This window comes from Trachurus japonicus, chromosome 15, assembly GCF_045865225.1.
Source record: "Trachurus japonicus isolate A0001 chromosome 15, Traja_1.0".
NCBI classification, from domain to species: Eukaryota; Metazoa; Chordata; class Actinopteri; order Carangiformes; family Carangidae; genus Trachurus; species Trachurus japonicus.
In genome coordinates this window covers 24897749-24923762 of record NC_140921.1, presented here as the reverse complement: position 1 = coordinate 24923762, position 26014 = coordinate 24897749, and the positions used below count along the sequence as shown (strand labels likewise).

At 43.7% G+C, this 26014-nt stretch overlaps 2 protein-coding genes across 3 annotated transcripts in view; one reads left to right on the top strand and one right to left on the bottom strand.

Moving 5' to 3' along the window:
• Nucleotides 1-26014, bottom strand: part of slx4ip (SLX4 interacting protein) — a 30181-nt gene that overhangs the window by 3155 nt on the left and 1012 nt on the right. Inside the window, exons 2-5 of one of the 2 annotated variants that reach the window (XM_085800733.1) lie at nt 20156-20245; nt 19684-19810; nt 8648-8725; nt 6170-6258 (exon numbers count right to left, since the gene is read on the bottom strand). In XM_085800733.1, coding sequence (XP_085656859.1) covers nt 6170-6258; nt 8648-8725; nt 19684-19810; nt 20156-20245 — 384 coding nt within the window. Of the gene's footprint in view, nt 1-6169; nt 6259-8647; nt 8726-19683; nt 19811-20155; nt 20306-26014 lie in introns of those variants that run through there. The other variant, XM_085800732.1, reaches the window with a different exon arrangement.
• The window catches only part of vit (vitrin), a 66245-nt gene continuing 64043 nt past the window's right edge, over nt 23813-26014 (top strand). Inside the window, exon 1 of the mRNA XM_085800726.1 lies at nt 23813-23826. The gene's annotated coding sequence lies outside the window, so the exon portion shown is untranslated. The remainder of the gene's footprint in view (nt 23827-26014) is intronic.

Sequence of the window (26014 nt, the reverse complement as noted above, 5' to 3'; positions counted from 1 at the left end):
CGACATCATGGAAGGGGATCACCACTTTTACTCCACTTTAGAGACTTTCTGATAAAAGGGAAATGTACTTGCACTTATATAGCGCTTTTCTAGTCACGTTCACCCTTTCACACACATTCATACAGCTTCATACATCGGAGGGGAAGTGTGGGTTCAGTGTCTTGCCCAAGGACACTTCGACGTGCAGGCTGGGGGGAGCTAGTCTGGGGCCGTTGACTCGCTGTTTTGGTAAGCAACCGGAACCAGGGCGAGAGAGAGACAGGCCTTTCCGTCAAAATGAAAGCACCAAGCTAATAAAATGCGGTGAAACTTTTTAATTTAAGAATATAATTTACAAGAAAATCCCCAAGCCATTAAGTTAACCTTTTTAATGTCTATTTTATAAGTTCACTAAATCACTAAAGTTATTAGGGTTCATCATCTTGCGACCATGAATGCTTGTACCAAATCCCGTGTCAGTCCATGTAGTAGTTATTCAGATATTCCAGTCTGAATCAGCGTGAACTGAATGACACTGCCATCCGTAGAGCCATGCACTTAGCGTGGCTGAAACCTCTATAGACTGTTGCAGTGGGAAATACAACCAGACAGAAGTTAAATCTTGGAAAATTCGAGACTGTGGCCACTATGTTTATTTAATATCAGCCATTTTTCAGATCATTACTATTCTATAAACTGGTTGGTAAAATGATCAATGTGTACTCTAAGTCGGGGAAAGCCAATGTGGTAAATCCTGGCATCCACCAGTTACTGTGAACATAGAGGAGAAAATCATTAATATCCTCTTCCACATGTCACGATACCAGTGACAACGTATGACCCGACACACAAGGCGGAAGGGGTAATTGTCCCAAGCTGCAAGGGCAAGCTGGGGTATTGCGGCTTTGCACTGGGTGTTGAGACATAGAAACAGCACTCTGGTCTGTGGTGTGGTGGACGGATAAAGAGGCCAGACTAAGGGAGGGGAGTGAATAGAGAGGCTGGGCAGCAGGGAAGGAGGCGGAGACGACAAGAAACAAGGGACAAGATACAGAATGAATCAGAGAAAGAGAGAGAGTTTAGAGGGGAGCACAACAAAAGAGGAGGTACCCCCCAGAGTCATACTGCCTGACCTCAACCGTCTCTCCGGCATTGCCCACAAACACAAGAATCCTCACACAGGAAGTCCTCCACAGGCCGCCCTTTGTGTAGCCATGTTCCAGTGTGGGCAGAGGCTCGGCCTTTACTCTCTGTTAGACCCAGAGAGCCACAGCTAGCCTTGCATTTGGAATCAGGACAGCGACGCACATGCAAACTTGCATTTGCCTACGCCAGTCACACACCCACCCCAACAACAACAATTCTGAGAAAGATGTGGGTGCCATTCATTTGCATTGTAATGCCTTGAGGTGTATTTTTCATCTGTTTAATATGAATAAATGCTGTTTGAAAATGAACTTGAAAGAAAAATCAACAAGAAGCCGATGGGAGGTTCTCTGGGAAAGTTTAGTTCCTTTCTGTTCCTGTCGGCTCAACTTCAAAAGGGCAAAAAAGAGAGTGAAAGAACAGAGGGATGGAAAATGGTAAGCACAGAGAAAGGGAGAGGCTGGATGTGCATAGCTAGTAGAAAAAGAAAGGTAGATAGAAAGAAATGGTGCATGAATTATTATCACCGGGGGTCCAGAGGTCTGGGGGTCCAAGATTCTCTATATACTGTAGACTCGAGAGAAGAAAGTAGATTGGTCAGAGGTGGAAAGGGAGAGAAAGAGTGGCGGTATATGAACAACGTATTATCACAAGCTATGTGGATAAAACGGTTAAGTATTGTGTGGGAACGATGTGGCCTAATCTTGTATGGAATGATGCAAACTCCAGCTAGCTGGAGAAAGTCCCATGGAAAAGGAGGGAGGGATGGTGGTAAATGAGAACGTCTACCCGCCACCGCTACCACCTCTCCCTCAGCTACGAGGATTTAACCCCCCCACCGCCAGTCAGTCTGCTCGCCCCCACACAAAGCTGCAAAACACTTCTCGTGATGCAACATGTAGAGTAGACTAACAGTGCCCTCCCCGGCTGCGGAGCCTCCAAAACAACATGGCTCCACCACAGGAGCTGCAACAAGACAGCACATCTGGATGTCAGATTACAGAGATAAGCCTGGCAAAAGGGCAAAAAGAACAGAGAGAATGAATCATCTAGTTTAAGAGGATACCAGTACAGGATCTCATAGCTTGCCCCAACTCTGAATGACTCCTGGAAACAACTTCAAAAAGATAACCAACTACAGGCTCCATAAAATACAGGGAATGAACCGTTTCTCCTCTGCCATCTTAGATAAGGCAGGAACACAGATAGGAGGATTATGTAGGTTATCTTTTAATGCAGCTGTACTTGAAAGTAATGCACTGATACAGCCAAACAGTCTCTGAGTGGTCCTAAATACCCAACTGCTGCAGGATGACAGACTCTTTCAGACGTTGACGATTGTATTTTTAATCCTAAACTTTATTGGCATATAGAAGAGTTTTTCCATATAAAATCTACAAAACAATAGCAACTCTGGTGAGTGAAAACAATCCATCCCCCCTAAGGAATCAAGAAAACAAAAGCAGCTTAATGACGGTGCATTTTTCTGTTTATCCAATGGCTTTTGCAAGTATTTTCAGGTCAGAGACCTTTCTCAACCCATCATGGAGACAAACCTTTAGTTGACAAGTCAAAAAAAAAAGAAAGAAATCAACCATCAACTCATTTGCTACTATAGTGGAGGTCTGATTGTTTGTTCCTATGACTTTCTTTCACCTTGTATCTTGTCTAATACACAAAACGAATGAGATGCCATCCCATGCAGCCAGTTATTGACTCATCTGTCACAGAAATAATGATTTACACTGCATGAAATGCCTGAATCCCCCAAACTACTCAAGTTAAAACAAATTGACTTATTTTTTCCACTGAGAAGCCTTTGAACTGCTTTATGATGGCATAACTGAGTATACAAAAACCCTCTAACAGGCACCAAGAAACAGCAACTCTATTTAACTGTCAGGACCGAAATACCTCCTGCAGAGATGTTCGTGAAACCAGTCCACAAATTCCACCCCTCGCCCTCCACCCACCCTCCCTCCCACAGAGGAAACATGCCCTGTTTGTCTAAGCTCACCACATCTTCCCTGCAACAAAGACAACAAACATGCATGGGCACATACTTGTCTAAAATAGACGACAGTTCTTATCCATGAGCAATGACAAAAGTTTTTGGATCCACCCATGTGTACAGATTAAGACAAGCTGTCGACTGTTTTGACACAGTTCGTGCAAATGAGTGAAAGCAGCTTAAGTGAAGGGACATGATCATGTACTGTAATAGTTTATAACCATGCATTTGGCTGAGGTGCAGAGGAGATCAGCAGACACTCTGGACGCTTGGGAAAGCGCTGCTGCTAGCTGTTGCGAGCTGTGAAGAACAGAGGCGTGCTGAGGTCATGAGTAAACACACAGGCTTGTCCAGAGCTCAGAAGAGGGGAGGGGGAGGAGGGGGGGGGCTGGAAACACATCTGCTCTCCCTTTGATCCAAACTTCTGCAGCCCAGCACGCCACTCACCTCAGCTGCCCACTCTGCGCCTGACTAGAAAACAACGGCCACAATCCTAAACACTAGCTCTTCCTTCCCATGCTGCCCTCCTCACTGTTGGTGCTGAGTCGCAGTAGGAGCTGCTTTTTATGAAGGACATGAATCTTCAAATGTCAAAACGAAAGATAACATTGTCTCAGAGTTACCTTTTGTTTGTTTCCCACTGTCTGGTGCAAACAAAGTCGTTTAAATGGCCTTACCTCTGCAGACCAGCGCTGACTAGGTTTCTAGGTCGTAACAGACTGAGAACATCAGGCAGATATTCATCTTGTAATGGTTAAAATATCAAACAGCTGAATGCAGAGTTGGGTGAGTAAGTAAGGGGTTCATTTGATCTATAATGTATTATCATTACAAATCTAGCTGTTTGGTGTGAGCATTCAAAGTTTTGTTTTCCTTTGATGGTTCTAAAAGGGGCTTTGTACGTTTTCTCACAGTTTAGGAACGAGTGGTGGTTATTGTCGCTTTACAAGAGTTTTAGCCATTGTTGCATTCAAAAGACAGGTGATAAAACACTGCTCAAGCAGCTCATTATAGGAGAGCTGGCAACATTTGTAGATGAAAAGCTGTGATAAAGACAAGAGTTAACAACTGTGTCTCTTTCCAATGCTGGAGCTCTTGGTGAGTAAAAGAATGAAATTTGATGTTTCTTCTGGACTTGTAACCAAACAGCTGTACACGATACAATAGCAAATATACATGGGTTATGTAATGCTGTTTCAGATAAGATGTGGTAACAAACCGTAGAAACCAATATGTAAGTTTCAGTATTGACTTTTGGTATTGAAATTCACCAATAACTTTTATCCCAGTTTCCTCTCCACTCAGGACTGGAAATGACTAAATCTCACCATCTCCTTTTCTCAGTGAACCACAGCTGAAAAAATGACTAATAAGGAAACGCACTATACAAGAAACATACAGCATGCTCAAAGTGTGGGAGTGAGACACTGGCTTTCACAGGATATAAGGCCAACCATGATGTCACCTTAGTTCCCTCAAAACATAACCCCTTGACCTTATAAGAAGCGCTAATTTGATGAGTCTACATTTCCACTGCGGTTAAGAATTTTTGCTCAACAAGTCACACAAACTGAATCCTAACAACAAAACCGAAACCTCCCTAAATACAGGGAAACGTGGCATTTTGCTGGGACAGGCAGGCTCGTTCTGTCAAGAGCTGTGGGATAAAAGACCCCTTCTTTAACATATGACCAATTTTGACAAAGAACTCCAAAAACCCCATTATTTTTAGACAGCAACATTATTATGACTTACATCAGCTGTGACTCACATGGACTTTTTTCATTTTCGATTTTTGACTTCCTTGGCAACAATAAAATGGCAAAAAACTCCCTATCTGACAAATTAGAAGAGAGCAAGGGATGTAAACAAATAATTGTTTTTGTCATGTGAAAAACTTCAGCCTTGCCGTCTGGTATCTTTCCCTTACAAACCGCGCTCGAGGCTGGGCTAGTGAGAGCTCCACCACAAGACTCCCACCCTCCAATTCCCAGTGCTTGTACTGTATGAGCCCAAAGAACCACATCCTGAGGAGAGGAACGCAATCGACAGCAATGCCTCCTTGAACTGGAAAATTGGTTACACAATCTGAACTTTTCACTGACGACTGTGTTGCTCCACTAAAAATATTACAATCGCTGCTTTCATTGGAAGCCAAACTGTGGAGAGTGCAGAGACATTTCAAAGGGAAACAATAGCTAAAACCCCATAGAAAAACAGCGGGTCACTGATCATGGGATGTGATGGGAGAGTTGTCTGTCCTTGATGTGAGTGCCAAGGTGAGAGGCTCCACCACTGTTTCCCAGAATACTCTGGGGAGTTTGGGATCAAATGAGCATTGACCAAAGGATAGTTGTCTGTAACATGGATGGAGAAAAAAGAACTACAGTAGTGGGCCTTTAACATGGGCAAGAGGACACTATGATACACACAGCAATGACTCCTTGAGGGAAATACCCACCGACTCCAACTTTATCCAACAAATCAAGGCTTATGACATCTGACTGCAAACAAACATATTATAAACCCAAACAATGTACTCAAAACAAAATGATGAAGAGTGCTGTCGCAGTTTTCCTGCTGTATAGTGGAGAATATGATACATTAATGATATATAACATCAACCCTAAATTGTGTTTACGGTACACATAGAGTGAGGTAATTAAAGATCAAAACCATGACGTTATATAAGCCAAAAAAAGCTTATTTAATATATGCATACATATCTTTTGAGAAACTGATCTTGAGTGTGTGATACTAAGGAGCTAAAACCGTGCATCTGGGGTGAATCAGGAGAAACTGGGTGCAGGGGTGACTCTGCAGCTTTGGACCCCACCTCAGTTGACCCAACCCCCTGTCATCCTCTCTTTCCCTCTCACTTACTAGGCGCCCACCCCCTCATATAAAGAGGATCAGCATATATACAGTGAGAGCACAATTTGGCAACACATCCCTATAATAACACACAGACCCATGCAGGAATTTTTGCCAGGCGACTGGAAGAGGAAATAGAGGAGTATAAACAGCACTCACCGCGGCCAGGCTCGGGTTTCCATGGTGTGCTGAGGCATCCTCTGGACAGCTCACACACACAACATATCGCTCAGGAAACACGTGCAAATCTGAAGGCAAGCAGAGAAACAGCCCAGGCCATGCTAGTTAATAACATGGGCTCACCTCTAATTATGAATCCAAATCAGACAGTGGGAATTGTGGTGGAGGATTGAATGTACATCTACAAACACCAAGTATTTACTATACCTCAGACCAAGAGAGAAAATGACAGTTTACAGATAACTGCTGACCTTTATGAGCCATGTAAACACCATGGAATATTAGAAACTATTATTTGAACAATGGCTCCTGGGAGGAATGACTATTTCAACAGCTTCAAAGGCAGGGGCCATTTATAGCAATAAAACTACTAAATTATTATAATAAAGCTAATTGTCCGTAAACTCTCCAGATGAACTGAGTTTAAAACATCATCTCAACTGGAGAATCACACTGGCCAGTAGTTGACCTATGACCTATTACAACAACTCCAATATGCCATGGAAATAAATCCAAAAATTCCCAACAATACCCTGACAACTTGAAGAAATAACTGATGAGGGATCAACTTCCTGGATGAGATGGGAACAAATGAACGGGAGCGTTGGCAAAAATATAAAAACATTCTTCATCTTGCATCCTTAAACCACTTCAAATGTTTTGCAGCAGTGTCTGAAGCTCATATTCCTCTACAGTGGCCATTTTTAAATACACTGGTTTTGGTTCAGTTGTGTGGATTTGTGGTTTATAAACACAGCCAATACATGCACACAACTTGCCACACACTTGCATTAGTGTATGTATACCTTGTGTGTAGTGTGCAACCGAGGAAGACTACAGATGTCTATGTCAGTGGGTGGGTTTGGATGGTGACTGATTCTTTAACAACTACTTGACAGATGGAATTTACTGCGGAAATTCTTGGCCTCTGAAGATGAATCCTCAGGCCACTATCAAACCAAACGTTTCACTCTCACAGTTCAAGATGAATACAAACCTCACAGAGAGGCTGCAATGAAATTTACATTCCGCCACGCTCTCTCATGCCAACCCACTCAGGTAAAAATGTGAGGTTTACACAAATTAGATCTCCTAATCTAATGGGCAGATGGAGCCGCTAAATGGGATCCACTGTTTTGATGAAACAGAGACCCTTTTTGTCGTCAGCGTCAGAACAAACTTTACAGTCTTTTCCAAAAAGGTAAAACTAAAGCACTGCTCATTTATGCTAAAAAATGTTTGTTGTGGATTAGGGATGTCGCAATTATAGATTTTCTTGGTACAATTATTGTCAGAGAAACAATCGCGGTATCGCGATTATCAAGGTTATTATGCATTAATTAAAATTACATTACTAATTCTATACACAAAATATTTTAAGTATCTATTAAAATAGGACCAATTATTAATCCTTCAGAGGAAATGTTTGAAATATGACAGTCATTGATTGTCATCTATACCAAATGTTTAAGTTTATTTTAATCTTTTTTTAAATTATAAATGACATGCTAACATTTAATTTCCTCCCAATTCAGTGTTACGTTGGGTACGGTAAATTAATTGACATTAACATAATTAAACCCAGTGTCTGTGACGTCATCGACTTAATATCTTTGTTTGGAGGGAACAAGTCTTCCTCTGCCAAACTTTACCACTCGGGCACGCCTCCATGGCTTACGACATAATAAATAAATAATTAAATAAATAAATAAAACAGTTTTGGAAAGTGACGTACTTAGGAATCTTTACGATTAATTTATTTTGCCTTTTAATACCACGATTAATTGTGAAAACAAGTAACCGCGACATCCCTATTGTGGATGAAAATTAAAATAAAATAAAAATCAACCAGAAAATAAAACCTGAATTCTGAATATAAGTCCCAATGTGTCTTAGCCTTGTAGTCTAAATACATCTGAAATATCTAACAAGTCAATCAGAATAAAAAATCTGACCTGTCCACTACATGCAGCTAACTCAGCGGACCAAATTACACAACCTTTGTGATGTGTAGCGGACCTGCTGAGAGAAGCCATCATCTCAGGCTGCAGCAGGTCAGCGCTGCTTTAACATCCAAGCCCCTAGGGAGCAGATATTAACTTTACTGACAGGAAGGGAGCCATGTTGGTCCCATGAAGAGGTGGCCAAGGGTCACAGGCACTAGATGGGCCATGGAGATAGATTCTCACTGCCCTCCACGCAGACAGCCCTCCAATCTCGCTCCCACTCTCAGTAGCCTCTTAAGGGAACCACTTAATGGCTGCCTGTTCTCAACAACACCCAAGACAGGTAGGGACAGGACATAAAAACAAGTGAGGGGGAGAAAAATCAACATGCCGACCACAGATGACTTGTTCTTTCTGTGGGAAATCTGGCCAAGCGCGAGTCATTGAGATGTCTATTTCTGATTCATTTCACTGGGAATTGATTCATTGAAAACATGGAGCTTATACGTACCCCCATAGAGCTGCTTGACAATACATCTGAGGTTGTAGTGTCGCTTCAAGAAATTGGCAACCAGGCTGAATTTTTTTCCTATAAACAAAACAAAGACAGAAATACAGATGGCAGTGAGAAACAGCAGAAAGACACACACAAGCAAAACTACTATACAACATGTGACAACTTTTTCAAAGGCTTGATCACTGTCACCAGATACCACCGGCTTAGTTGTGGATGGTGCATGCTGCGCTGTCGTCATTCCCTGATACACCGATAACAATTTTCTCAATTTGCCATCGTGACACGAAACAGCTGCTGTTGGCATTCAAATCATTTTCGGTCACGCAAATGTTTTCCATACAAAGAGATAACGCGGTTAATCAAAGGGCACACTATGCAAATATTTTGTGTAAAGCCCCTTCATGTGAGCTCTACAATATGGCACTCCACCACATGCTGCACAAGTAGGACAGGGAAAGTGACTGCAGAAATGTTCACAGTGAGGTTCCCAGCAGACAAACCAAACCAGCTCACTGAAACTGCTCATTCGGTTTTAATTTGACTGACCTCCCAGTTTGGCACAAGCGGAGAAACTAAGGCCCGAGTCTCTGCTCTGTTTGTCATGGAATGTTTGTCATGGTATGTCAGATGTGCTGCGCTGAAGAAGTGGCCTGTTGCCTAATCTGGGAGGAATTTGTTGACTAAAAGCAAGGGTCTGGCTAACACGCTATTGAGTTGTTCTTTGTAAACAACACAACAGCGCTGGGAAGCTGATGGAGCCTGCTGCTCGTCCTCCGCTACCTTGTTTGTACCTTTTTCTTCTGCTTGATACGCCGACTGTAAAAGTATACCTGACTTTACCACCTCTCCATTATGTCTTATTCTTGTTTGGTGCGCTCGTGTTTCTGTTGTCGTGTGAAAACCTTATTAACTGCTAATGCTAACTATGGGGAGTTTTGTATTTTAACTTCAATTAAAGGATTATTGCTTCCACAGTTGGAGAACACCTTGACCCTTTGCACTTCAGGCTCTTTCAGAACTCCCTGGATAATGTCAGATGTGCATTGTCATCAAGTCAAAGGCTGTCTTGGTTGCTGAAAAGCTGACAGTTTGGAAGTGGGGAGGTTTCTTACCCATCGGCAACAACACTGACAGTCACCTGTCAGCAAAACTTGGAAAACTTTACAAATACCGCCTCCAAAAGTTGATCCACAACTGGTACAACTATGTGGTACATTCAGGTGAACATACAACACAGGGAGCTGCAGACAAGTGTGAAAGGGCTTGTGTGAACATTTCCCCTTTCTCCGTTCGCTGATGTCATCTCAACTTCAGCTCGAAACATCTAATTATCGTCTTCAAAAAGGAGCCGTCTTGTGATTCTTTGGATAATGACAGGCAATTACAGAGACACTTTGCCACAAAACTGTCACAGGTAGACGGTTAAGTTCACTGGCCAGTGATTGATGACACCACCAGTGTATTGTTTCTCTGTTCTCGTGGCTAAATTTAATACCAGTCACCACTTCAAATGACCAAAATAGAGGGACACTGCAAATAAGTGAGTGAAGTAAAAGAAAAATGAATAAATGGAACAATAACTCACTGAAATCAGGCTGTCAGCTAAAGATGCATCCTCAACTCCACTTAATATTAAGCTTTTGAAATATCTATTCACTTCAATAAAAGAAGGCAATTTCATGCAAAATGTTTGCAGAGCTAACAGGATCATATTTGTTTACCCAGCTAACAGGCTGTAACACACAGTGTAGCATCTATGGGAATGTGTTTGATCTTCAAAATCTATTAAGTATGCTTAAGTATGTTTAATAGTTTTGTCAAAATTTGTCAGACATTTTAATCTGTCAGCAAACAAACAATAAATAACTAATCTAAGTTAAAAAAATAAAATAAAATTCCTGCAGACACCTCAAGTGATCACAAATAAAAACTTTAAGAATGTGACTTGGCATCAATCCATGACAGTGCTTGTTTTTGTATTTGCTGAGTATCTGTTTCATTACGTGTCAGTTGACACATCTTACCAGCTTTTCAGGCCCCATCACTTTTCCATTGTGCAAGCTAATTACTCTGGCTGGGATATAAAATCAAAACATTTAACTACGTCGTTGCGAGGGCAGAAAATAAGTCTGGCACCAAGATCTGCAGCCTGGGATCTGTTTTGCAACAGAGCGACCATGTGATGGTTTGGTGGATGATAAATGGGAAACATGAATAATTTTACTGTGTTTTGTCAAAACAAGACCCCAGGTAACCTTGTAACTCTGTATAAATAGGGCAGCCTGCGCGGATAATAACATAACACATTGTTTCTTCTTGTACCCTCACAAAATGGATTTGCAAGAAAACAATGGCTACAATGACATAGTACTACAATAACACCCTGCTTTACTTTGAGGGTGCTGCTTACATCCATTTTTGATTCATGTTTTTAGTATTTTGGTAGCAAATCCTTAGCAGCAGTGTTACCCAAGGGGCATTAGACACTGGGATCAGCTTAGTAACTTCCCTAGTGGACCTCTTCAGGACTCCAGTGCACTCATCTTTAGTTTTTAGTTGTTTGGTGGGCTTTGGGGGCTTAAATCTGATCTTCAGTGAGTGAGACACATGTTGAAATGAGGTCAGGTGATTGACATGGCCGCTCATAAACATTCCTCTGTTAAGCTCTAAAAACCTCTCCTAAGGTTGTTTGTCTCTAAGTTTAAGAGAAATGTCCTGCTGCACGATTACCAACAACAGCGGATGTAAAAATGTATACAATCAATATAACAATATAACAATCAAATAAAACACAGTTTCTCAAGAAACATTGGAGCATCCAATTACACAATTTGTTTGACCTTGTAAAACCGGAGGGCAATTAGTGTAAAGTTGCTTCTATTACCATACACTTGTTCAGAGCTGGATGCAAACACCTTAAATTCATAGCTGCACAGTGTTGGCACTTTGACCTGATCCAATTGCAGAACCTGTTACAGATCCACTGTGCTGGAATACAAAGACAAACGACAAAAATGGTGCCGTTCTGGTCCAACATGCCGTATGCTACTGTAGCACATCCCTGATCCGTCTTCAGAGCTGGCATCCGTGGAAGTTTGTTCCATTAATACTCAGCGAACAAGAAGCATGTTAAGATAATGGAAAAGCCAACAAGCTTTAAATAGATTGCTTTATTAATCCCAAAGGGAACATTGCACAAACACACTTTAATGGTATGTGCTGCATGGTTGTAGTTAACAATAGAAGCATTCCTTTATTGGAAAAAAGTCTGATATTTTGTCATTCTTTAAATAGCAGAGCAGTGGTCATCTATCGTCCACTCTGGATGTGGAATGCAGATCCATATCTCTGTTTTGTATTCCCTGCCTATTCTCGGTGCAGGAATCAAGCATCTTTCATTGCACACTCACAGCTTTCTATGTTTTTAGAAGCTTTGATTTAGTCCGTTGGACTCTTTAGCCTCATATCTAGCTCTACAACTATTCTCATTGCTTTCCCTGGTGGGTTGAGCTTGCCAATTCCCAGGACAACTTTGACAGGGATGTCTGGATACAGAGTTGGGAACCAGTGCAACACCATGGCCTGAGACATCAGCTGTTGCTCCAACTTTATAACGTCCTGCACAGCACAGAGTTGCTCTTGGCCATCTGCCCAGGTTCTCTCGTGCTAAGCTTACATTCATGTTTCTCTCTAACAAACAGTTTGCTGGTGCCTCCTCTGGGAATGAGTGGCCCCTTTCTGTGGCAAATGTGGCCCACAGTGGTGCAGTACACAAATGTGCAGAGAAGAATTTTTCGAGAGTTTCATTCGTACTTAGTTCAGGAGAAGATGTTCTTGCTTAATTGTTTTGAAACCCAATGCACAACAATATTATGACAGGTCAAATCAAACAGTAAACAAGCTAGCACGCCATGTTTTCAGAAATGTGGTAGATAAAATTGTGACTGCTTGTATGGAGAGACTTCTACCATATTGTAAAATACCACAGCACAACTGACAGAAAAAAAAGACACAGACTCCAGAGGGCTGGTGCCAAGGCTAGAATACTGTACTTCTGGGACACACACACGCACAGACACACACATCCCTGCAGCTTTCACCACTTCCTGGGAAAACAATGAGAGGAAAGAAAAGTCAACAAACCAAAAGGCATCCAGAGTCACTAGGACTGTAAAATGGAAAAGACAGGGGTGAGAAGCATTCAGACCAGGGTCAAAGGTAAGTCCCCGTGGAAAAGACTTCATTAACTTCAGTCATATCCTGAGGAGATCATTAAAACTGCCATAGAAAACAGAGCCGCTCACAATCTGCATTCCTGCCCGTGCTGGTGTGACTCATGCAGGAATCCATAAGCATTTCTGCTGTGACTTCCACACGTCCCAGCAATGGAGAGGTCTGACCACAGAGGGTCCATGACCTTAAACGAGGTGCTCTCTAAGTGTATTTATATGCACTCAAATTACCTCGTAACTCCAAGCTGAGTGCAGTGATGTGATTTCATTAAAGTCATGTCAAAGAGAAATCAGATTTCTATAATAGGGTAAGGTATGAAAAGAAACAGCAAGATTTCTGCTTTGCAACAGAAAAAACAAAGATGATAACTTGTAAACTTGTATGCAAAACAGTTCAATCCAAAGTCTGACTAAAATCAAAACTGCAGTAAACAGGTCTAAATAAGACAGAGTTTCCACGGATGAAGAGAGGATTCTTTTTCAAATTCAGGCTCCTGTACAATAAGGAAAATATGACAGGCCTTTCAGTCAGTTAGTGCAAATGTTTCCACCAAGAATGAAAAAAAATGGGGCTGCAGTATTATATATCATTATTACACTACAATTATGCCAGCGCTGGTTCGAAAACATGGAGAGAAAAACAAAAAGAGAAATCTGACTACCCACCAGCTGCATGTAAACTCAGACTTTACAGTAACCTGGGTTATTGCAGTGCATGTAAAGGCATTCTCCGATTTCCTGCAGTAACCTCACTTCTCTCATTAACTGTGATTCTAGTAAATGTGGTGACTATGTCAGGAGAACTGCAATTCCCACGCAAACCCCTTTATGAACAGGAGTCAAATCAGCAGGACAGTCAGACATCAGTGCCTGAGACTTCTGCTCTTTTGACATCCCTGCTTTGATGTGGACCCCCTCCCTCTGTCCTCAAGTGTGGGTGGAGAGTCGGGGCTTAGAGCGAGAGAGAGGGGTGGAGTGGTGAGGGATGAGAGCGCATGAGGAAGTTAGCCATATGTAAGTGGGGGCTTTCCTGGAAGGACATCACTCTCTGTGTGTAACTGTAACTACGGCCGTAGCAGAGCACTGTGCCTTATCATCCTGCTCAACGTCCACCTGAAACAATATTTGCACATGAGTGTTCAATTTAACATTTGGGTGACCCCTTCATCGCAGTTACAAAATACGCCGCAGCATGGTAGCTCAGGCCAACCCATAATGCAGCATGTGACTAAAGTGGTGGGGAGCATTTTGGAGCGGCGAACAATTATCATGGGAAAAAAATCTATTTCTCAGAAACATAATCTGATGAGAGAAAATGCAGTCACAATACAAAATGTCACATTTAATCATCATTATATCTTAATTAGCCCGAGAGACCACAAATCTCTCAAAGTGCAGCCTCTGTTTATATTAAAGGACATTCAGAACGAGGAAGATGCAAACTGCTTATTCTGCATTGAGCTCCTTTGGATTAATGTTGTGCAGAGCACTTTGTGGACTTGAGTTATGCACTGTGCTGGCCCTTTAAAACTCAGATGTCTCATTGGAAGCAGGCTGTCTCTGCTTGCTGGATCCTCTGTAAATCTGCTAGCCTGTGTTTATAAATCCAAACAGATGAACCATGGCACACACAGCAACTCTATCTACCCTTTGCTACCTGTGTCTAATAATAACAGATGGGTTATGACAATGGGGAAAAGAGGAAACAAAATCTGAGGTTCCGAATTTTATTGTTATTTTTAAGAGATGTAACACACTGACCTTGAGAAAACAAAAGGCCTGGAAAACATTAATTTGTTGCCATCCTTGGCATTTCCCGACAACACGTGGCAAATTTGGCAGTCTGCACTACAGAGACACCTGCCCACAGGAAAAACCATAGAGCTCAGGAGGAGCATGTGACAAAGGCCCATTTCTTTTGAAGTGAAGGAGAGGGCAGAGAAAAACAACAATATCCTCGGAAATGTTTCAGTAATTCCTGAAACAAGGCACTCTGGTCATGCTGAACACTTAGCATGAGTTCAAGGGAGTGTGTGCCGTCTCCCAGACCAGATTGTGGTAAAGGGGAACAGTCACATGAATGTGATCCGTGCTCAGGCTCAGGCTGAGGCCCTAATTATATGGGAACAGAGTGTGGTGTGACAGCTATGGCGGGGATTGCGGTTGTGTCCTAAGAGACTGCAGCTGACCCTGCGGAGAGGGAGAAGGAGAGAAAGTGCGAAAACATGAAGAGGCGACATGAAGAGAAGAGCAGTTAATGGAGGGCACAGGAGAGGAGAGGAGGGGGGGGGGGGGGGAGGAGAGGAGGAGGGGAGGAGGGAGGACGGGAGGGGGGGGGGGAGGGAGGGGAGGGGAGGAGAGGAGGAGGGGAGGAGGGGAGAGGAGAGGAGAGGAGAGGAGAGGAGAGGAGAGGAGAGGAGAGAGGAGAGGAGGGGAGAGGAGAGGAGAGGAGAGGAGAGGAGAGGGTGCATTAATGCATAGAAATGTAAAGGACAAAAAAAAGAAGGGGGGTTAACAGTGGAGTCAGACTGTCCTGTGTGTTGCTGCTGAGTAAGGCCGGGGGCTTACAGCAAGGATTTAAAGAGCCACAGCAACACCACAAAGCACCAGGGAGAAGGGGGTTGCCCAGCAGGGGCAAGAGGAGGGAGGGCAAGTGGGGAGAGGGGCAGGCTGGCTGGAGCGGCTACTCTGATCAGGATCCATTTCCAGCCTGGGCCTTGGAATTCCTTTGTTCCTGTCACAGGTCTCCATTTCCCACTCGCCTAAATCCCAGCCTGCCTCACGCCCAGTAACACAGAGCAGGGCAGGTAACTCTGCCACAGGCATGCCTCTCTATTTACAGACCGGTCCCCTCATAACGGCCACTCACATAAATAGCAATAGCTGTGGTAGCACTGAGAAAGAACAAGGTGGGTTAAGACAGGTTGACACTACAGAATTACTTGTATGTCATCAGAAGGTTAATGTGAGCTGTGTCACAGCAGGAGCCGCAAAAGCTGGCATAACCGTTTCTCCCTGAAAATGGACATCCACAACTTGTGTAATGGTGTATGCCGTTGTGCATGTTACACACACAAAGTCTCATTTGACCCAACAGTTTTTCCTAATTTGATAAACCGTTTTAGCCTGGGGGCCGCTGCAGGCCTTCAAAGTGCCAGGGAAACCAAACAAAGCGAAATCTATGACACGGCAAAGCAAAAATTAACCATCTCCCTTTTAGTCTCTACACATCCTCCGCATTCTTCACTGGGAGGGAGATGGTCATTCGTAAACACATTCTCCAACGGTAAAGCAATCCAGCAACACTTGTGCTTTTCCTGCAATGGCCGTAGCCAGGCTGCCTTAAGCCCCCTTCATGGGGCTGCCAAGAGGAGTCAGTGGTACACTGTGCAGCACTCGCAAAGCCCTCTCCCACGGCTATTAGTGACCATTCATCTGGGGAGCCTGGGAAAATGCCTCTCCAGCCTGCCGTGGCCATGGGGAAACAGGCTGGCAGGTGTTCCCTCCCTCTAAGCCCTGGCACCTGTGCAGGGAGAGGAAGAGGGAACCAGCTCTGCCATGGGCTAAAACCGACTCTAGGTACCACTTCGCCAGGGCTCCTCTAACTCTGGATTGGTAAGAGGGCTAAAAACCCAGACTCGACTGTACCCAAGCTCCGTGTCACATGGAACGATCAATGTGGCTGTATCAATACCAACAAGTAGACGTAAGACATCTGGTAATGTGCTTTGGCAGTTTGAAATGGCATCTTAACTGAATCCATGTAAAATGGACCTTCTCGGTTTACACTCTGTCTCCACATACACACAAATACATAGCCCATTATTATCTACCATTTTAATATTTCCTTGAAATAAAGCAGTACAAGAACAAATTAACATAACCACCGCTCACTGGAAGCGCACAAAATTTAATCCAACGCTGGTTATAATGAAATAAACAAGAATCTCTTGGGCAGCCTGTGCAGTGAGAGCTCCATGAATACATGAACAGGCCTTCTGCAAAGCACAAGCATTTTCATCAAGATTATTGTGGCGCTCTTTTTGTCACAAAGCATAAAATGTATATTTGTCAAAGCATAGAGAACCTGTTATCAGCTCATTTTCAATCAGTAATTACTCTGAGAAATGTGGGTGTGTTCATCACGGTCTACCAGGGAGAATGCAAGAGGCCTCTCCCAAGCTTCTAAAGTCTAGCATGTCCACTCTGCTTGTCCAGAGCCAAAATATTTGGTGGGAAAAGTTCCCTCTGTTCATCTCTCTAAAAACATAAATAAATCACATCACTATGAGCTAATCATGAAGTCTCAAGTAGCCTGGGTAAAAAAAAAAATGGGAGGGGGGTGGGGGGCTGACAGTTGGAAATTGGCCTCTCCAGCTAAGATTTGAAGAAATGACTTGGATTTATGTTGGCAGAAGACATGGGATATAAGCCGCTGTCTGACATGTTCACTGGGTGCTATACCCACACAGATACACCCAACACATCATAAGTACATAAATACAATAACCCATAGAGATAACTCAGATACAAACACTTGCCCTGAAGGGCCTTGGAATGTTAAAAGCTGTTGATGGCTCATTTGAAGTGCCAACAGCTGAGGCTGTTACGCTGTTCTTACTGCTGTCTGTTGGCGGAAGCCCCTGTGATTTCACACTGGCACCAGCTCAAACACCGCCTCATACAAGACCCACACAGTCCCCCTCCTCCCATACCATCCCACACATAGCACCACACTCCATCCGCCTATTCTTGGCCCTAGACACCAGCACTATAGCCTCCCCGACACCTTTCTTTATATGCAACGACATACACGTGTTCCAGCACATGCAAGTCTCGCTGCAGGATTTCCAAGCTTAATTCTGCTCTCAAATGACATAAGGCTGACACACAGATGCAAATAGGTCTTGTGTGTTGAAGCAGATACATACGGAAAAACCAGCTTCCATCACTGCTATGGACAGTCTGAAAGTCCTGTGAGGATTAGCAGGTTAGCGTTTGACCTGCTTGCAGAACAGACGACCCCAATACTTAATACCCACCCTGAGGTTTGCTGGGCTTCCCTCCCTAAGCCTATAGTCTGTCCTCCCCTTTTTATGGCTCCAGCCTGCCTGCTCACTTCTCACAGTCACAGTCTCCACCTTAACTGCTCTGCTGCCTCCCTTACATGGGACAATGAAAAGACCAAGAATGTCATTACACTCACTTAAGACCTTTAATAGGACTACAACACATGAACTGTGTAGGCCTGTTTGAGGCGCTATACCTTTTCATGTTCCGGGAGGGGAAATTTCATCGATATGGTATGGAGTCATGTTCCACTGGTTACATTCTTTTTGGCAGAGCTGCAAGGAGCTTAATCATTTTTACATGCATATTTCACTGCTGAAACACTGATAGTCCCCTTGTTCATGCAGTGGAGTGAATATGTGCGTGTAAGTGTGTGTGTGGAGCCTCAGTCTGTGATCTCCATCATTAGAGATGTCTGTCTCTCCTCAGTCTGTCAGACGGAATATGCGTCAGGCTTTTCAGTAACCTTACACTGTCAGCCTGTTCACACCTAGCCCAGGGGGAGGATATATCTCTCCAACACTCTATCGCTGCTTTTGATTCTCACTGGAACTGATGTGTATGAGCGGTCGCTTTCATGCCCCTGTGCCTATTTATACCCGCTATATGTTTATCAAGAAAATGACACAAGTTGGGGTGCACACGCATTTTGTGTGTCAAGTGAAAACACGACTGCACAGTTTAAGTGGATAGGAGGGCTTAAGTGGAGGGGAGTAGCGTGAGAGGCAGAGCTGCAGCCATAGGAGAAACTTTATGAGTCCAACTGCCCTGTAATCCCACTCTCACAGTCATGCCTGCCCCGCTGAGTGGGCCCTGTTTAACTGCCTTTAAGTGCTACCTGTGACAAACCTTTCTGCCTTACAACACGCAGCTGGGGGTTCCTCTGAAGCTAGGCTTACAGTGCTTCAAAGACGCGTGCGTGGGTGGCTGCGGAATGTAGTCTCATTCGATACAGAAAATTAAAAAAAATTGATTAAAAAGTTGAATCGACTTATTTCCATTGCACTTATTGATATTTCTTTGAGTGTGTGTATTGGTTACATGTGTAAATGTATCACGGCAATTGTTTCAAGTGTCATCCAGGTAAGTACAAGTGTAGATAAACACAGGTGTGCCAACATTACATTGACTATATGGGTAACAGATATTAGCCATATTTGTATGCACAAATGAATCCAAGACATGCCAAGTTAAACAGCGCAACACAATATGAAAACCTGTATCAGCTCTTGCCGTCGCAGGTCACACCCTGGGCGTAGATAGCCACCATGTCCCAACTAGTTCTGTTGCCTTTACACCCACACTGCCCTCAAAAAGGGAGCCTTGAAATGTTTTTTGACTCTTTCTTAACTCCATTCCCATCCTGCTCTCGGAGCTCAGTGGCTGACCTCCATGCACACAGCCATATCTCTGCACTGACTGCCAAGAGAATAAATAATGGTTTTCAGTTCACAGCCAAAGTAAATCCTTTCACTTATTCAGAAGTTGATGACAGACACACCTAAGACAAGGAAAGGGAAGACAAAGACGACTGCATTCCAGAAGAGTGAGCAACGGTGAATTCAAAGAGCATAAACATTACGAAATAACAATTTGAATTCATGCTTCGAGTAAACACAGTATGTTGCACACAGTAATGAATCACACACCTATAAACCATACCATAACAAATACCCACAACATTTCCCACTCGTGTAGTGTAATGAAGATCAAAAACTCCAGTGTTACCTTTGACAGAAAAGGCAGAAGCAGGTGGCAGCTCCTTCTTCTGTTTGAGCAGTCTTCTATTGTGGAGGGACTCTTTGTACTGCTTCACCCTCTGGTCCACAGTATCTTGAACCAGGGCTGTAACCTCCTGCAAATAGTGTGGAGATGTTTTGATACAATGACATGATGTTGGACTGCTGAGAGGACGAAAGGTTTTGATTTGACTTAAAACACTAATGATGAGCACAGGACAAGAACAGGACAAGTGCCAAGTGAAAGGCCGGGAAGGCAACTAACTCCACAAGTGTTGAGGTGGAGAGATGGGAAGAGTTTTACAACAATGAAAACCCCTAAGAAGAAAAGACAGAAAGCTCAAAGTCATTTTAGATTCCACGGTACCGCTGTCTTTTGAAAAGGCCCCCAGCAGAACAGAAGCCATATATTCACTCACACACTTATTCACACACACGCCCTTCTGCCTGTGTCTCTGTACCTCGATGTGGTCCGTAGTAAACCAGCTGGCGTCCTCTTGGCCGCCCAGGGGCAGAACGTGGAGATCCACCAGCACAGCAAAGTTCCCACACTGTAACACAAAGAGGAAGGACAGCCACAGGTTGCTGAGGGGCATTGAGCTCAAAGACAACAAAGGAAATCAGAGTGTGGGTGATTGACAGCGAGACAAACCGCAACGACCCCCTATGTCCCCAAACATCACCCCAGGCCTCTCACAGCAAGTCCCCTCCCTCCTGTTCCTCTGTCTAGCCATCTCTCTACCAATCTCTTTGCAAAATAGTATGGTCCTGTCCGTCTCCTCAAATTTCCCCTCTCTCAGCATAAAAAACTTTTTTCCCGTTCTATAAGCTTCGCGATGCAATCACTGCCTCGGGTCTGTACAGAAAAAGTCTAGTCTGTACCACATAAATGAGGATTATGCCACTTTGTTCCAGAGTAGTGATACAACTTAGATCTACCCTAAAGCACTCCATGTTTCTGCACTTCTGCACTACAACTTTTGAGTGGTGTAGAAAGCTGAGGAGCAGCAGAGTGGATTCCTGAAGCACTACGTCATCGTGTCAACGACAATAAGCTACAAGGGACAGGGAGGCCAGAAATGCCGCGGCTGGTTAAGTTGCTGTTACATCTTTCTCAGGCTAGCCTGATTATGGTTTACACATGAGTGCAAAAGCTGCCCGCTGCAGAGAGCAAATGGATGTGGGTCTCGTGTGAACTTCGCCTCTCCCTGGACAAGGAAGTAATGGATGGACTCAGACCACCCACAACATGACACAGAGGAGCAACAAGTACTGCCCCAAAACCCAGAATGATAATGAAGCAAAAAGCATTGAAGTGAATGGGGCAAAAAAAAGAAAAACACACACAGAGTCATATAAAGACAAAGCCATGCACTGATTTCAGGCTCACAGTGTAGAACTGGAAAAGAGGGTGAACAAACAGAAGGGGTTATTCATTTAGTAATTGGGAATACTTATACACACTAAAAGCTTTGTTTTGAGCCAGGCTCGTCCCCTGGGCTGCAGCATTGCAGACAGAATGACTAAATTCGACTACAACCCAGACTTAAGGGACGTTGCTACAGCTTCGCTCCGAGGATGACGCGAGAGACTGAATGGAGGAGGGTGTGTAGGGGAAGGCCGCTGCTATTTAGGTTCTAATTCTAGACGGAGGTCTATACTCCCCTAACTCTGTGCAGTTGTCTTCCTTTCTTAGGAATGAGTTAGTTTAGCTCCTTGCCTAAAGCAGGATATTGAGAGGGTTTTATTAGCTGTTCACTGGCATTAAAAGGCTATGTGCTGGCGCAGAGCAAATCAATTTTTTTCTCCCATAACAGCGTTTCCCTTTCTCATTGTCCTTCTGTAAATAATAATTGAAGTGAAGTTTCTTCCTTGCCTCTACTTGCAGGTCAACTAGAGGAGAGGGCGCCACCATATGACCGATCAGTGAATTTTTTTCGTCAGTTTTAGTCATAGTCTGCACTTTGTCTTCTGCATGTCAATTTCTCACCTGTTAACGAAGGTCACCTTTTACTAAAGTTAAGGATGTGTCTGCACGACTATTGGGAAATTAATGTTCTATTAAGTGTCTTACAAAAACTATGCACTTGTCTGTGATCGTCTGACTTGTCCAAAAGAAAACATCAAGATGTGATAACCACAAAAAAAGAAAACTGCTAGGGTAAATATTCTCTGCTCAAATCAAAGTAGCACTTAGCATAAAGGTTATTGTGATGGAAAATATCGCAAACATATTTTTACAAAGATAAAAATGCCATGGACCAGAACAGAGCTTTCCCCCCTTTACGTGGCAGCTCATGTATAAAATGTGTGCATGTTGCCAGTCGGTGTCAGCTCACCCTTATACATCAGTATTCTCTCAATCTTCCTGCCCTTTGTCTCACTTCAGTCCACGGATGACTGGTGGCCTCAGCTGACTGCCTCCAACAATTACCAGTGTGTGGGAAAGCCTAGCAACAGAGGGTCAAGACCTTGTCAATCGAAACGGGGACGGACTGGCAGACGAGCCCCACAGTGGTTTCATGGGGTTGGACTTGACACATGCTTAGATGCGTTTTGGTATTCTGATTTGAGTTTTAGACTTTTGGGACCTTCGAATGGCTTTACAGGTGGGAGTAAGAATTCTCCCACTATGCATGAGTTAACAGTTTATCTGGCACAACGTAGTCTTCGGTTTTTGTAGAGTGCATCAAGGAAAGGTTCAATTCTAGGTAATGGTGGTGTGCCATTGTGCCATTGTTTATGACACCCTGCTCTGCTCCCAACATGCTTGAAGACTCTGACCATAAGATCAGTCTGCAAGCCAAGGTTACTGTTGATGGCTCAGAATTACACAAGCTAACGAGCTCTGAAGAAAGACACAATGTTAATTTGATCAGTATCTTGGGACAAAGCGGGCAGTATAAGGTTTAGAGCGCAGCCCTCATGGAGAGGCACAGCAGGGTGAATCTCCTGAAGAGGTCTCTGATTGAGTGTGTTTTGGGCTGAAAGCCAGACATCTAGCGAGCCTTAGACTAACTTCCTTTTATCACATTAGAGCAGCAGACAAGACTCAACTGGGAAAGGAACATAAATGACAAACACTGGTCTGCCCCAAAAACAGCATGTGATGCCCTCCGCTTCCCGGGAATGGGGAATTTTGTCAGGAATGCAAACTAATGCAATCACACTAATGAGAAAACAATTAATTTACCCGGCAAATCTCGCTGTTTGCTGGAGGTGCAAATTTCCCTGTATGGTGTCAATCCCTGGGCCCAGGCTGTGCTGTTCAGATGCAGCTACTAGAGCTTTTACAAAGGACATATGTGTTGAGTGTGACAGATAAGACAAAAAAGCTGCACAATCTAATTTTACACAAAGGCTCTGACCACATTCACATCATGTGGTCTAAATTCGTCGACTCCCCCGCACAAAGAGTGACCAGTGGATCTCTAAGCTGAACTCTGCCATGAACTATGACCTCCTTGTATCCACCCATATAGACTATGGCTATGGTCCCTCTTTGGTGAGATCTCTGCAGGCAGCCTAGTACTTTGTAGCTGAAGTAATGCGGCGCACAAGAACCTCATCTTCCCTGAGCAAAGTAATCTGAAAGTACCTAAAAAGATCCAGTGTGCTCATTGAAGCTATCCTATTTTGTGTACTTTACTCTGACACATTTAAGGTGATACTCTGAGCAACTGTCGCCGTTGTTGGAAAGAAAGGTTTGATAAAGGGCCAGGTTCTAGAGGAAGTTATTCTTTTCATACATACTAAAGTGGGCCAGCACTGTTTTGTTCTCTGTCTTGCACAGGGCTTTTAGAGTTATGAACAGAAGCTGAAGGCTGAATGAGAGGCAGCAAGGAGTGCTACTTAATACCAAATCCTTTATTGTGCCATCTTTTGTGTGCTGTCACACACTGAATGAATGGGACCGAGTCTTCCTGCAGGCTAAGCTCAACTTCTCTATCCTAATTCTCCCCACTGCCAATCTGACCACTGTGGCCTGCAGTAAAAAAGGGTTATAACAGACAAAAGTTGCCCAAAGTCCACAGCACAACATGAGAATAATCCTCCATATAAGCTTTATATTGCCTGTCGAAATAAGCAACTCCTGACTCAGACTCACTGATGGCTCCTTTTCCCTTCTCTGGTCTTTAGAGCTCTGGTCTATATCACTCTCAGTTCCCAAAACACTCTCTACCTTCCCTTATCTCTCTCCCAGACCCGGCTCTCTATCCTCCCGCCTGTGCTGCTCCAAGTTGGGCACGGGGCCCAAACTCTATGAGGAGCTTCGCTCGCCTCCCCACCTCGCTGCCCTTTGCCATTGCTATCGCGCCGTATAAGAACCAGACCTTCTCGGACTGCACTTAGCTCAGAGGCTAACACTAACCAGCCACAGATGTTTACATTGGGAGAGAAGGGGCAGCAGATGCGGTCTCACTCAATAAAACTTGCATCTCTCCAACTCTCCCTTTGTCTCTCTCCCTTTTCTGACTTTCTCTCTTTTCTGCAAGTCTGCAAAGAACCCAGGGGAGCTCTTTAGATCTGTGGGTGTGACAACCTTGCTCTCAGGCTTTATTTGCCTCATTCCCTGCTCTCTGTGTGCTGTGAGTCACCTGGGTTTCCCCTTTAAAAAAAAGACAGTTCTCTTTTCCAATTTTTCAAACTGCCAAATACTGAGCAGTGAGGCTTGAGACTTGATTATTACTGAGGCGAATGTATTTACAGATAGTGCGCGGAAGTGTTTTGTGTGCAAAGCTCCCTTCATTCAAGTGAATGTTAGCACACCTGAGTCTTCTTTATTTGATGATAAAAAAAGAGAGACACAACCCAGGAGAGGAATTCCAGCTGCAAGAACAGACAGGAATATCTCCAGGTAACACACAGCAAACAAAACTCAAGCAGTTAAATCCTGAGAAACTGGTAGACAGACAGAAATAGCAGGCTTAAGAGATGTTTTTGGCCTCATTAGGAAATATGAATTTTGCATGGCAATGTAGGGCAGAGCTAAGATGAAAGGCAGCGTTTCCTTCTTTACACCCCTGTCACCTTCTGTTGTGAAAGATTCCCCAAGTTAGAAGGTGTCAAAATGTTTCCAATCAGACTGCGATGATTTTGCACAGAAGCATGATGTGTGGTCCGATATGAGCTCATCTACACAGTGACAACAACACTAAACAGCACATAAACCTCTGACATTAAACTGCTCTGTGGTACCTCAAAACTTTCTTCTTATTCTTAAAAAACACTTTGGTCTCTGTCTCAGCCCACTACATTAGATGGTTAGAAAGTCAGCAGTGCATGTTACTAATAGAAGGCAGATTGCAGGGGTCTGCAGCGGTAATGTCTTGGCAGAGAGCAAGCGCTTCAGCGGATCAGTGTTTTAACCTGCAGGCTCTTTTCAGGAGGTCTGAGAAGTGGCAGGTCACTATACAGCCTAAGCCTATTTAAGGAGGAGCATACCAGCACCTCCTGCAGTTTCACAGAACGGGGAGGGAGCTGCTTTGAAAACTTTGTAGGAGGAAGGATCATAAAACATGCTGCTGAACAGCCTACTAAACATGGCATGGTGAATCCAAGAACATAACTCATAATTGCTTTGATAATCCTCACTCTCTGTGTGTAAGCCGGAAAACATGGTTTGCAACATATCTTTGAGACAGCGGTGTCTCTGTTCTTAAATATTCGGAGAAGTTAATTAATTCATTACAAAACACGGGACACAGTGGTGTTTGTTTTGCAAAAGAGGAGCCCAGGGTAGCGCCTTAAATGCTATTGTTTGGAATGATCCCTTCTAACATAATTGTTTGTGGTTAGCTGGTTAAACATGGTAGAGGCTGTGTGCATTTTCTCAGGCAGCGTGACACAACAGTATCATTATGTGCCCAGTGGGAAGGAACCTTCCATGAACCTCCAGGGTTTTATTCTCCCACAACCTACTGAGGGGGTTGGTGTGGTAGCCTGTAAGAAGGCATGCATATGAAACAAATAAAGGGGGTGAACGCAATATCTGGTCAACTAGGCACACATGGCATTACGGAGGATGTGAGAGATCAGCGCAAATGTCTGCAGCCCTCGTCCGAAACTCTAAATAAATGAAACATCAACAAAAGAGAGACCAGTGGCTTTCCCTGCACTTAACAAAAACATCTGATGCGCATTATTCCTGACAGAGCATCAGACTCAGGATGAACAGCTTGGCTTTTTAATAGAATGAGTTTCCTCTGTTCTGTGTCAGCGGCCATTGACAAAAGGCTCTGAGGGAGGCAGTCAGTTGGGATTTGCAAAAGGTGACCAGAAATGTCTTCTGAAGGATGAATAACAACATTAGACTGTGG